At 35.8% G+C, this 14,658-nt stretch overlaps 1 protein-coding gene across 1 annotated transcript; it reads right to left on the bottom strand.

The window, feature by feature from the left end:
• Positions 1–6,577: 6,577 nt before the first annotated feature.
• Positions 6,578–13,673, bottom strand: RBM45 (RNA binding motif protein 45; the record flags this gene model as incomplete). Its single annotated transcript, XM_010163689.1, has 8 exons — positions 6,578–6,852; positions 8,261–8,427; positions 8,770–8,866; positions 10,143–10,272; positions 11,206–11,385; positions 11,731–11,841; positions 13,296–13,422; positions 13,551–13,673. Coding segments are annotated over 8 exons (1,128 nt in total), but the record flags the coding sequence as incomplete, so codon positions are not given.
• Positions 13,674–14,658: the final 985 nt, after the last annotated feature.

Raw genomic sequence — 14,658 nt, 5'->3', positions numbered from 1 at the left:
CTTTAAAGCACTTTCTTCAGTGGAGACAAATAAAGACAGTAAAGATCTGCACACACACTGAAAAGATGCTTGCGCTGGCACAGCACCTCACCCCTGGCAGGCTGTGTTTTAGCTGACTCCTAACGCGCAGATACGCCGCACCATACACATTGAGCAGCGCGTGTCAGACCTGCTATACGAGCATGGTGTCTCTGTCATGTTTGCATATGGACTGGTGCTTTCTAAAAATATTGGACTCGCTGCATATGCACACTGTACAGTTAAGGCTGCAAAGGTGCTGCTTGGTGATTCTGGAGTTTTAGATCTATGGCAACCTGGTCAGAATTATTTCCCCTTAGCAAATACAGGAAAGCCCTACATTCTACTCAAAATTTATGGTGAGGGAAACAAAAACAAACCAACAAACAAACCCAAAAACCCCAAACAGGACTTTTCCAGAGGAAGCTCAGAGAAATAGCAATGCCCCTCCCAAAAAATCTCTGGGCTGGAGTCAGAGATAGGATCTCATTCTCCAGGCTCAACCATAAACCAGTTTTGTTCACTGTGTAATTTCTAACATCTACAACAAATTAAGCAGGAATTTTACAGCTTGCTTTAACAACACAGCCCCGATTCAATTTCGTTGTGTTGAATGAAAAAAACTGAGGAAAAAAGCTGCTAGTGAGTCATCAAGGACTGCATCATAACACATGAGAGGAATGGAGGGAGGCAAAAGGTTTCTTAGGCAACCTTTATTCTTCAACTTCCTCACGTTTCAGTATTTGAATTCTCATATTCTTTTAACAGAAGACATGACACTGCTTTGTAGCTTTTTAAATACATTTTCTGTCACTTAAAATTTAAACTTCTGAAGCACTTGCAATGACAGTGTTCATTCTCATATACCCTCTCTAATGCAAAAATATTTTTACTGATACTTATTTTCATAAAGAGCAGGAAATAAAAACTAGTTGAATGTGGTTGTATCTTGCATTGGAGACCAATTTATTAAATGTTTTAAAATACGTGCTGCATAAGAAATGTTATGTATACCGCATGTAAATATTCTTCTAATTGCATTCATTTGATAGTAGGTAGACATACGACATTACTAGACGGCTAATCTAGGTTTGTATTCTAGCAGTATTTTAAGGCAGCTAACTGTAAAGCACGGAATGGTAGTTGTAAGTTTTAAGTAAGCTTATCTTCCAGGTAAAAAGATTGTATGGAAGGGTCTGCTCTTTTTCTCTCTCCTATTTCTCCTCCAACCCCAACCAGGAGCATTGCTTTAATGGATCCACATCTTTTGCTGTTGTAAAAGAATGGAGAAAAATTAAATAGGGTTGCATGCGCAGCTTTCAGCTACTTCGAACTGGAGGTATTTCCCAATACCTTCTCATATCCTCCTTCTCTTTGAAAGACAAAGAAAACAAGAAAAGGAGGCCATCTGTTGTAGGTAAAAAACATAGCTTCACTTAATAAAAGAGACACAAGACAAAGCCACCAATCAGAAGGCATTGTGCTTCTGCACATTCACTGAGACTGGGCAAGTCAGGGGCTTGGAGCACCAGAAAGGATGCTGCAAGGAAGATTTTTGATAAGAAGTAGCATTCTTGGAAACAATAAAGGGTTGGAGAAGCAGAAGGTGAAGTCTGTGGAAAGAGGGGATGATGCTGGAGCTCACTGAGCTGGATAGAAACAAATGCCAAAGGCATTTGCCAGGGACACTGGCCTGTGGTACATGAGGCTAGTGACTGAGGTCACAGCTAGTGATTGAGCTGCACAGCACAAACACAACCTTCTGCCCAACGCTCCTGACAGCGGCGATCTCCCAGCCACGAAGGGAATGTGAGGCTATGCAAACCTAACACTGCTGGTGGGGAGGGGAGAAAAGCAGGTAAGTGCGTGAAATTGTAGCGCAGGATAAAAGCTCAGATCTTGCTGGTTGATAAATAAGCCCCACTATCAAGATCCACTATGGGCTGCCATTCACCCTGTCTCCCCTGTGACTCAATCCCCCTTATCAAGGTCAGTAACTTGCCCATCACATTACAATTCTATACACTGAGTATGTCTGCTCTGAAACCCAGTTCACTATCCCATGCCTGGTAACTAAGGGATTAAGACCTGCTTCCTCACCCCTGCTTTCTGTGGGCTAGGGATTTCTTTGGAAGGAAGGCTTTCTGAAGGTGCTCAGAGACAGGGGAAGTTACAGGATGCTCCTCTGTCTCTCCCCACACAAGTGATCAAGGGACCAGGATTAGAGACTTTGGAAAGCAAGATGTATCCAAGACTGTGCTTATCCCCTAGTGTGCATACAACTAGAAGTTATCAATTTTAACTGTATAAATTATTTTAATATCCAGGATATTTTCAATTCAACAAGCAGGATTCAGGAATAAACAGAACAGTATTTGGCATTTGAAAATATCTGTGCAAATACTTATTCAAGCTATCTTCATTTACTCTTCATCAACACAGAAATCCTCTTCAGCCTGCTGAAATGCTGAATTATTCAATTTTTACTTAAACAACATATGCAGTAAAAGCTTTCTAAAAAAACCGAAACAAAATAACAAAAGAAAAAAAAAAACCAAAACAGACCAAAAAAATCTCACCCCCAGAAAACTCCATACTTCCCCCACAGTTACAACCAAAAGACCTCAGGATAAGAAAGGATAAATATAAGCAGCTCTGGTAGTCTGACCCACAGTCAAATGTCCTTTTCACTAAACAGCATATAAACCATAATGAATACTTTTGGCCCAAATCAACAAAATATTTAAGAATGTACTTGATCATTTTCTTGATCACAGCTATTCTTGAATCTAGCTTAATAATGTCAGGTTTACCAGCAGTTTTTGAAACAGTTATTTCATTTTCTTTGAATTTAGTGCTGTACTTCAGTTTTCAATGCAGTTCAGACCACAAAAAATGTCTTCTATTTTAACAGTTATAATCTGAATCATTTCCAATTAACCAGTCAAGCCACAAAATGCTGACTCCTTTACTTCCCCCCATGATTGCAATTTTCATCTTAGAGGAGGAATTTAGTTAAACAAAATACATATTTTTGTAATACAAGACTATAGACTACTACAAGAACAACCACCAGTTTACAATTTTTAATACCTAGATAATTTTCAAAACTGCGTGTCTGCATTTTCAAAGCCAGCAAGTACCATATATAGAGAGATCAACTAAGTAACAAAAAAAAAAAAAAGCTGTCACTGTCCACAGGAACCATGTCTAGTCACGTTTTCAGTCAGTCAGTCAGCTAGCTGAAGGTCATGTCATTATTTAGTTTCTGTAGAAAAAACACAAGTACAAAAATAGTATCAAAAAGCAACATATCTATTTTTATTTTACTAGATAAAAACCATAATTGTTACAACAGCATATAAATAAGACTTTTGACATATTTAGAAGAATATAAAAATTTTATATATGCTTCTCTAGCTTTTGAAGAAGTACCTTTTTCTGAGCAGTGCACGAAAGTGAGCAAGTTTTCTGCAGCATGTTATCAATACAAAATATAATTTATTTTTTTTTTAACTCCGGAGTTTATTTTAACTGATACCACCTGCAACAAACCTACATTAGAACTTAAAAGTAGCAGAGAAATGATGGAAATACAGACCAATAAGGTTCTCTAACTACTCATATAAACAAATGAATTTTCATTGACTTATAGGAGAGCCAGAGCCTGCAAAACTCATTAGATGGATTCATTTGGAATATTAATACACATGTATTCAAATTCTCCTGACAATCAAAGGTTGTTGTAAGACAACTGACAGTCCTTATGATCAGAAACTTACATTGCAAGAGCATTATCAGTAGCATACTATTGTCGTGAAACATTTTTAAGAAAGAATTTCGTAAATTGTATTTTAAAAAAACCATGATCTACATAAGAAAAATATTATTGGGGAAAAAAAACTTCCAAGAATTAAAATAAAAACTGCATTGAAATAATAAATATTTGACTTAAATTGAATTATTTAATTGAATTAAATTTATTTTCATATAGATTACATTGAATTAACATATGTTATCATAGATTTTAATCTGAGAACCTTGTACAGAAAGGACTGTTACAGAAATCCAGTCACCTTGTTAGAGATAAGAGGCAAGCAATACAACAGGACTCTAGAAAGGATTTTTTTTAAGAGGCAATTACTTCCTTAACTGAAAACTCAGAAGTTTTAGCTAAGAAGATAATATCCTCCAGCTAAAATTAAAAAAGCACAAAAGTTAACACTCTTGCATTTAAAAAAAAAAAAAAAAAAAAGAAAAAAAGTGCTATTTCAGAGGAAGAGAAAATTCCATCCACTTTCACATGCACAATTTAAAGCTTTAACTAAAAGCAAAATATAAGTCTCTAAGCTACTGCAAAACTTGTTCATCAGTCAGTCCAATGTAGAGTCATACAGTGGTAAGCCTGATTTAAAGGGACAAAGGAGCACAGATGGAATCTTTCTTTTTATGTATCATTTCATTTGAATTTGAGAAACTGACTGAAGGACAAAAAGAGCACAAGTAATTTTGTCTGTCGATCCTAAGAAGGGATAGATGTAAAGACAACCTGCTAAGGGACTCAGAAACCTGATGCACAGGATATAACACAGTAAATTTATAAAGTTCTTCTACCTGTGTTAGTGCACAGACACAGCAGATGAAAGGTTAACCAGAGGGGAAATATTCAGCAGTCATTTGCACCAGAATTACAGGTAATCTGTCCAAGACAGATTTAGGATGTCCATCTTTGTACAAACTAAAACCAGCACTCTATGATTTGAAAATTTACAGAAATGCAAAAACCTAGGAAAGGACAAAGAGCTCTGCTGCAATTTTGCATGTGTAAAAAGATTATTCTTCAAACATGGCCTTATTTCTCCAGTTTTCTAATTGGGTAAAACAGCACAACAGCAAGTGTGTACGTCTTACTCTCAACATCATAAGGGAGTTCAGTTTTCTGAATAGTCAGTAGTAGGTACACATTAGAATTTTTGAACATAATTTGAAATATAAAGTTCTAGACTTCTGAAAATCCCATTTGATGACCAACTGCACCTTTTGCCAGCTGGAGATCTCAAGAGATTCTTCTCAAATATCAGACTGGAAAAATGTGTGCTTTTGTATGCGTGTACAAAAAAAACCCCACCCATCAGTTCTAGCTCAACAATCAGAAGAGAACTTCCCAGTCTTTTCAGTCTTACCTTTCTTAAAAATAAAAAAAAGCCAAAAAGGATGGATAAATTTTCTTTCTAATTTTGGATGCATATCGTATCTACACTTTTCTAGTAAAAAGTAGTCACGGCAGACCTAGAATTACATTACACTTTACATCATAGTTTTTCCTGTAGTGACCAAGAGGATGGGCTTTTAGTAGTGGAAGTAAAAGTAATATTAATAACAAACAAAACCTTTGTACAAAGATAAGAGCACAGGTACAAGTTACTTAAAATTGGATTCAGGGCTGCCAATTAAAAAAAAGTTTCAGATTAGTTTTAGCTACAATTCAATGCAGAAAAAAGAATGACAAATTCAAAAAAGCGAGTTGTGTATAAAGACTAAGGCCACCTTTAGTCACTGCTGCTTATCAACAGAACAACACAAAAGTCCTTAGGAAAAAAGGAGAAGAACATTGTGGGCAAAATCTTTTTTGGTCTTTGCAACTCCCGGGTCACAAAGAAAGGTGCAAGGAGTGAAACTTAGAAGTAAAATAGCGATGCAAAGAGAGTCAGAATTTCATGTGATGTTTCTAAGTTTAAGCAAAACTGCATGTCCCCTGTAAAGATAACACTGCTACTGAAATTATTTGGAAGCTACAGTAATATCTGGGAGTTATTTTGTAGAAAACAGGGCTTAGCCTTTCCTCCCCCAACTATATTTCTCTTTTGGTAATACTCCTAACGTTTAAAAAAAAAAAAAAAAGAAGAAATAATTTGAATCAAACCAATGTTTTAAAAGAAAAAGTGAATTTTGGTCCCTTTGGTCCCTACAGACTTCACTATAAAACCTTCACAGGAGCTCAGACAGCTTTCATAGGCCATAAGCATCAACTAATAAATTCTCAAACTAGTTTTCTTAAACACACACCTCAGTCCTTCACAACAGGCTCTGCAATGTTTTCTTCACTACCACATATTCCAACTACACTCAATTCCTAAGAATCCAGATGACCCAAATATCCCAAACCTTCAGTTTCACTTGGCAACCTTCCCTTCCACGTCCTTTTTTATTTACCCCTTCCCTCTTCTGCCCTTCAAGGGCTGAAGTCCGCATCTTTATCCAACACCATTGGGAAGACATGTGTTTTTAATGAAATAAAGACACACACAAGTTGATCTCAATTCCATTGTTTATTTTTGCATTCTCTTTTCAATGTTAATTTATATTCTTATGTACATAAAGTGAATATTTGTTCAAAAAATATAAAAATAATTTTTACTAAAAGAAAGTGTATGTGTGTATAAATAAGCATACACACACCCATATATACATACATATGTATACACACATGTATCACAAATTAAGTTTCAAGTTGTTAGCTAAAAATAGATTAAAAGTTTATCCTTACATGTTCATATCTAACTTAAAAAATGCTTCGCCTATCTCCGTTTCAAGTAGTTGAACCTCAGTTTAAAAACAGCTCAGACTGGGTACTCACCTGCTCAGTAAGTTCTCTGACGTTTGTTAGATTCTTCCGAAGGCGAGTCTGCCAACCTTACTTTAAGCCTGACACCGTTCACAATCTTGCCGTGTAACGCAGTTATGGCATCACTGGCACTTGCTCTGTCTGCAAACTTTGCATAGCCCACATTTTTTCCAGCCACAAGGTAAACTTTTATCAAGTGTCCAAAACGACTAGGGAGGGGAAAAACAAACAAACAAACAAAGAAATAATTCACAGGTTTTGCTGCAACATAGACAGCTATTATCCAATCTGAAGTACATATGATTCGGTAGCTGCACAAATTATATTCTCATATGTATGCTACATTTTCTTGTGCTGCTCTCCTCCAAAATTCCCAGTTTTCATATTTACTTATGTAGAATTCCAGAATTAAAACCAGAAGCTCATAGGCAATGTTTTCTACAGAACATTAAAAGAGAACCACAAGCACCAGTGATTTATCTTATTTTAAAGAATATGTAAAGCAAATCAATACCATAGTCCTCAAACAGTAAATGGCACTCAAAAAACCTCACAAAAACAAAACAACAAAAAACCCCAAACAAACCAAAAAACACACACACACACAAACTAGCAGATAATTCAGAGGTTAAACTTGCATCTCACTTAAATGAACTCGCTCAGTTGTAATTCAACTTCGAAAAGGTCTCACTGAAATGACTCGGAAAGTGAGCTCTAAAGCTTTAGGGAAAAGCCCAGATTTCCAAGTCCTCAGGAGATTCCTGGACAGTTCCTTAAAAATCACTTTCAAAAAACAAATAAAGCCTGCTTGCTTCATACTGAGGTTATACAGATGTCAAGACTAGCATAACCTTTTTCTTCACCAGCATCTGATTAAGAAAATCCAGTATATCAAATGGGTACAGTTTTAAATTCCACACAAGTGTTTATTGTTTCTTTTCCCCTCCTGGTGCTTTGAAAATACTTTGGTTTTCCAAAGATTTATTGCAAATGCCAGCTATCAGAAGAGGGAAATGATGTCTTTTTCTTCAAGAGTATACTAAAAATAAGTAATATAAAATACTGGAGAACAGCTGAACTATAGATGTGTTTTGAAGATGGCAAAAATTGTATCTCAAGTCTTTGCTTTTCATAGGGAAGTAACGTGAAAGGACAGTTGGAATAGTGTAAGATACAAACCATTAAAACGTCTCAGGACATAACAGAAAAAAACCTCCCTATACTTACTCCCCTAAGTTACTGTGGAAATTAATCAAAATACTTAAGTCCCTTATAGAAATATGTGCAAGAAAATGCAAAATAAATTAGGCTACAAGAACAAGAAGTACTACATTTTTTGGTTAAAGAATTTTACTTCATATTACATTAACCAGTACTAAAGTGGCTATACTGATGCCATTGCATCTATGTTTCAAGGTGAATGTCATTACACACTTGTTTCAAAAAGCAACTGTTACCTGTTGATCACTTATTACTTATTGATCACTGTACACTGTCTTTTCTGGAAAGAGTTTTCATGATGACAACTTTTTTTTTTTATTTTCAACAATTATTTTAAACATTTAAGGGTTTGGGGTTTTTTTGTTAGAGAACACTTATTTGTAAATGGAGTCTTACCAGAACACATCCTCCAATACATTTACAGGTAAAGGATGAGGATGAAAAAGTATGAAAAGCCTTTCCTTCACAGAAGTGTCAGGTGGAACTTTTTTTTTGTGTGGAGGAAGTATGGCATCTGTTTGGGGCTGAAGTAACTGTGAGCCAGAAGTTCCTCCAAATGCCTGCTGAGACAGAGAAAAAAAGCACAGCTATAAATTAACTGATGGAGGTGGGGGGAAAAGTCATTTTACTTCATTTACAATTTTTGTTCCTATCACAGTATATAAACAGGCTCTACCAGTTCTCAACTAATTTGTTTACTTTGGTTATTTCATTAAATTGGACAATAAATCCAAGTAAGGTCAGACAACTTTACAGGGAATAAAAATGCACAAACCAACCAGAGGCAGATCTTAAAAATGTAGCATTTAAAACAGTTATAGAACAAAATAAGCAGTGCCCCTTATTGACATATCTTAAGTTTCTTACAGTTTAGAATATTAACAGTATCCATTATATTAACTTACAGGAGGTGTCCTATACTGCTGAACAATTGCATTGTTACTCCGCAACACTGATGACACCTGTGCTGTTACCAGCTGTGTTGCCATTTTTCTGATGAGGCTGCAAGCAGAAGTGATAATAAGCTATTTTAAAGAAAGAGCTCATTTACAGTGATCTTAAATTCAGCAAGAGTTTTAACGTACATTTGAAAGTATCTCTGGAAATCCATAAACTCACATACATAACAAAAATCAAGCCAAGCTTTCATGACACACTAAACAATCTGAAAGTATGCATGCTAGCTGCAACTCACTGAAAGCACTCATACATTTATACATATAGAGATACCATACTCTTCGGTTTTTTTAATATTCTATGGGGGATGGGGGGGGGGTTTTTTTTGGGGGGGGGGGCGGAAATTAACTCTCCAGAGACCACTATATTCTGTGAAAAGTGCCTAGGAGGCATAAGGGACAGAAAAATTTCACCCGTTTCAATAAAGAGCACAGAGATTCAATTCAGAAGTCAGAATATTATCACAGAAAGTTTACTTCCAGCTCTCATTGTCCAGTTATTTCACTTTGTTCTGTTGGGGAGTAAGAAAAAGCAACTGCACTTTTTGCACAGATTCACAGCCCATGCTGTAGGAACATGAAACTATAGGAACTGATGAAGAATAAAGGAAATTGTTTGCAAGAAGAATGGTTGTAATTAAATTTTTTTTTTTTTTTTTTTAGTTTAATCAGGCATGCACTTCTGAAGTGAATCTCCCCATTGTCCCTCCTTTCTGTCCTCATTCACATCCCAGAATAGGTTTGACATGAACTAGACTCCTTTAGAATAAAAACATGCAAAAATATGCACTGTAGGAGCATACTTAAGCTGCTCCAACTTGTAATGGGCATTCAAATCACAGAACAGATTAGAGATGGTAGAAGTAAAGTCTTACAGTCCCCATACAGTGAGGACATCAGATCCTCAGCACCCAAAGTTTTACTCTATATATGTGCTTCATAAGACTATTATTTGCAGTTTGCAAACACAACCAAGAGATCAAGTAGATAAATCTGGTTTTGATGCAAAAACCTCATAAAAACATATTCCAGCCTTGTTACATATTAGAGACATTTACAGATTCTTGCCAAATCCAAGATTTTTCCAATGTATCTTAAGAACATATATTTTAATATTTTATTTGTTAAAGACTAATGTTTCAAAAGGTTTATTCTAAACCATTAAAAAAATTTTCTATATTTAAGAAAATACTATCTACAAGTATGAAACAAGATCACAATGACATTGCTGTTACTTCTTATGTTTAAAAAATATTTTTAAATTTATTTTAAATTTTGCTGTCCAGAACACAACTAACAACTTTCTATGTATTGGCACTTACTCTGAGCTATCACTCCCATCTTCTAGGAAAATGACAGTTAACCGATTTCCAGGAGGATATTCAAACCCGTGTAATTTATACTTGGCATATATAGCTGATGCAGCAGTACTGTACTGAATCACAGCGTACCCTACAAATACAGTGCACACGGCTTCAGTATGATTCAGGTAAATCCTAAGAACAAACTACACTCAGATAAAGCAATATGATTAAACTGTGCATTAGTCATGCATGACACAAAATTCTTGTGTCTTTTTACCACACAGTACATAATAGCAAGATCAGGAGCATCTGGGAAGAAAACTTTGGTGAAATTGACTAGTGACAGACCAGCTATATTTATGTTAACTTGAAAAGCCAGTAATAAAGCCATGCAAGTAAAAACATGTCTTTGCCAACCCTGAATTAGAAACAAAGACATATGCAGTTTCATGTTAACACCCAATTATTCCAGCAACAGTGAATCTCAAATAGTGTAAAGTTACATTTTAACTCTCCAAATCATTTCCATTTCAAGCTTCTTGGATAAGAGAGCTCTTCGACATTTTCCTGTGCAGTAGCAAAACTACAAGAAGACTGAAACCAGAACAATCCTTCCAATACAAAACTTTATTTATTTTGGAACAATTTAATCCCATTTAACTCATGTCAGTTTCTACACAGACACACGCACCCCCCCCCTCCAATTCAAGATGAAAACTCAGAAGATCTGTTTAGAGAACATTAAAACTAGATGTCTAATAATTTTCAAAACTTTTTCTCCTTTTATTCTGATGAAAGCTATTAACTTCATTTGACCAAAAAACATTTCTCATGGTTTTGATTCTGTCCTTCTTGAGATTCTATTATCTGAAAATAAAGGTATTTAAGGTTCCTTGTAAACGGGGGTTCAAACAAAAGTGAATTTTGGGGTTTATGCATCAGTGACAGCAGTAGCCATTGAAACATGAAACATTAATTCTTTCCAAGTGTATTGTATTTTGCAATACAAATGAAATGAAGTACAATTAAGAAACGTTCCCTTCACAGAGAGACAAAAAAATCTTTTTGTACTTTTACTTACCACTATTGGTATGAGGATCTCGCTGAACATCACAATATTCCAGTCCTGGGACTAGATCAAAGAGGGCAAAGAGCTGCTCTTGGATAAAGGGAAGCCGTGAGACCACTGACAGACGTTTGGAGACTGACTCTTGAATTCTGATCTCACTTTTTTCAAAACTACAAAACTCTGGCTGCCCACCTCAATATCAACATAAAAAGAAATAATTCAAGTCATCACACTAGCACGCCTTCATTTCATACACATTTTTCATTCAACTTTTAAAAGTAATCTAAGTCAATTACATACTAAAGGCAATATGTTTATTTCACCAATGCAGGTCCCCAAATAACAGGCCAACTAGAACAAAGCGAGACATAAAAATATAGAAATGAAATACCTGGCTCATTTCTACTCCAACACTCAATCTACTGTTTAAGTGTTGACCTAAGCCTCCATTAGCTTCCCTTCTTCCAAACAGCATTCTTGCTTTCTGACCATACTCGAGACTACAAATCACTTTTAGCATAAAAAACTGTGACTTACAGAATGGAAGTGTATTTCCTCTTGGCTCTTGCCTGGTGTTATTACTATAATAATCATGTTCAAAGGACTCAGATGACTTATTTTTAGGTTCAGCCAATATGGCCCTGTAGCCTGAAAGAAAGGAGCATACATATAGGAACACTTGAGCACGTCTGAATTACCTGACCAGATCTGCATTCTTCAAGTACTGTATTTAGAAACATACTATTCAGAAAACTCAGTAAGTGCTGGTTTTAGGTAAATAACTAATCTGTAACTCTCGAAGTCTGCCATAATAATTGTGTGAAAGTTAACAACTTCCACATAGAACTACTTCTAGTCACAAATTAAGCACAACAGAGCCTACTTGCTGTGAGGGTAACTGAGCACCGGCACAGGTTGCCCAGGGAGGTTGTGGAGTCTCTATCCTTGGAGATATTCAAAAGCTATCTAGACATAGTCCTGGGCAACCATTGTGCCCAGGTGACCCTGCAAGAGCAGGGGGGTTGGGCAAGATGACCTCCAGAGGCAACCTTATAGCCTCGACCATTCTGTGATACTTGGCAGGATTCAGATATGTTCCAGAGGCAATCACCTGAACTTCCATGCTATAGCAGCAGTTTATGTGTGTTTTGCACTGATTTAGGTTTTGCTTTCATTAAAAAATTAGGCATTATTCTCAGGCTATGCAACTAACTTCATTTTAACTTCACAGCAGAAAGGAAATAAAATTTAACTGCTAAGTAGTCTTGGAATCATATTTCTGTGCAAGAATTGTTATAGTTTTTTGTAGAAGCACTTACGATAGATATGATGTAGAACTACTATGCATATTAATGGGGGGAAAAAGCATACAAGAACAAAAAAATCAACCACATTTACACGCTAAGTTGTTTCGTATGTGTGGTTATTGAACATTGAACAGGAGGTTGGATTGGAAAGCTGCTATTAGGTACCCCCAAAAGCCTTTCTTCTCCTGGATGAGCAATACCCCATGTGCTTCAGCCCCTGACCACCCTGGTGGCCTACCACTGGACTCACTAAAAGTCGTTAACATTGGTACTACAGCATAAATGACAGATGGTTGGCATAAAGCATACAAAGTCTTTCATTCATGGCATAAAATAAAAACAAACAAACTTCAGTCTGGATGAATTTGTTCTTAAACAAATGTAACCACAACAGAATCTCTATGGATTATCAAATACATTTTTATATAAAAATTAATTTTATATTTAATACATTTGACTAAAAATGCATATTCCCAGGGATACAGTACAATAAGGTTTTCCTGTGTATGAAGTCAGGGTTACAGACCAATAATAAAACATGAAAGAAAACTCTGTATTCATTTACAAATACTTTTCACTGATTTTACTTGCAGTTTGGTCCTGCAATAATGTAATTAGGTGACTGTTTTCAATGAACATTATTAATACTGCTTTTTATTTGAAATACAACTTTCTCTCAAGATGCATTTACATCATAAATAATTTACCTGCAAACAAAATTAAAAATCAAAAGGTACACTAATGATGATATGCACTTATTGTGAAAAACTTGGAAGAATTTAGTCAGATTCTTACTTCGATCACACTCTTCAATTGCTCGGGCAGCTTGCGACGGTTTTAAATATCTCACATAGCCCAAACCTTTACTTTCTCCAGTAGTCTTGTTTTTAATAATGCTGCAATATTCAATGTCTCCATACATCTAGAACAATTAAAAAGGGTATTAATTTACAGTATTTGAAAAGGCATTAAAGTTCCACGTGTTAAACCCTTCTCATAAATTAGGAAAAGACAATTTAAAATAAAAACTAACAAATAGCGAATCAGTACCTTAAACTTCTCTCGCAAATCTTCCTCTGTATAGGATTTTGGTATCATAACAAAGATTCGTGTAAGCTCCTCATCTTCAACATCTCTGTGGCTTCCAGAAGCTCTTGACTGTGCAATAAATACCTAACAAAAGAATTACACAGACAGTAATTACTGGAGAAAGGGTCTTAACCACATATCAACAAGCAAAAAAAATAGCTTGTTTTAACAAATCTGTATTTTTCACATAAGCTAGCTTTCCTAATATGGAACAAAAATAAAAAAGAAAAAGCATCTCTGATCATGGATGGACCTGTGACAAGGGACCTACAAATTTAATACATCTCAATGGTTTCTCAAACAAGACAGGGGCCAGCAGAACTTCTCACTGGGGATAATGAAGAACAGTCAGGAATACCAAAGCCTGATTCAGCAGCACTGCCAATGTCACAGGTGACATGTGACGTAGCAACAAAAGCATTACTGCAACAGGTCTAGTACAGCACTAATAACGAAAAATAAGCAAGCAAACAAAAAAGCCAAGTAGCTTAATAAACCCTTGCTACTGCACTTCACTACTCAGTTGGGACAAAGTCTGCACATCTAGTGCTCTGTAAAGGATCATAACTTCTCATACAAACTTAATCTCAAAAGTGCATCCCACAAGACCACCAGGCAAAAAAGTCAAAAAAACCCCAGAAAAATGCAAACCAACTGCTTAAGAGAAATACAAGCAACCTTCAAAGTAAGCCTCTGATACAAAAGCAGCAACTGATTTCACAGAGCTCTTAAATTATTTTTCTAGTTGTCATATGTGGGAGTAAGGAATACAACTCTGATCTTTGGGCTTCTAATGGCAAGTTCTTCAGGAAAGATTTTACTGATTCAATTGCTCTTCTCAAATGAAACACGTGGAATCTTCTTCTCAGTACTTGGGGAACAGGAAAACAGTCCAAGAAGTTGAAAGCTGCCAGCATGTTCCACAGGTTAAAAGACAAAAAAAAAAAAAAAATTGTTCTGCAAAAAAACCCGCACACAAGATACAAAACCAATATAAAATATTACTGCAAAGACAGTTCTATTTACCCACATCAGTTTCACAACATTTAAAATATATTGGCTTGGAATA

This window comes from Antrostomus carolinensis, unplaced genomic scaffold, assembly GCF_000700745.2.
Source record: "Antrostomus carolinensis isolate BGI_N321 unplaced genomic scaffold, ASM70074v2 scaffold27772, whole genome shotgun sequence".
NCBI classification, from domain to species: domain Eukaryota; kingdom Metazoa; phylum Chordata; class Aves; order Caprimulgiformes; family Caprimulgidae; genus Antrostomus; species Antrostomus carolinensis.
The sequence above is the reverse complement of the archived record's forward strand: the minus strand, read 5'-3'. Positions and strand labels throughout refer to the sequence as shown.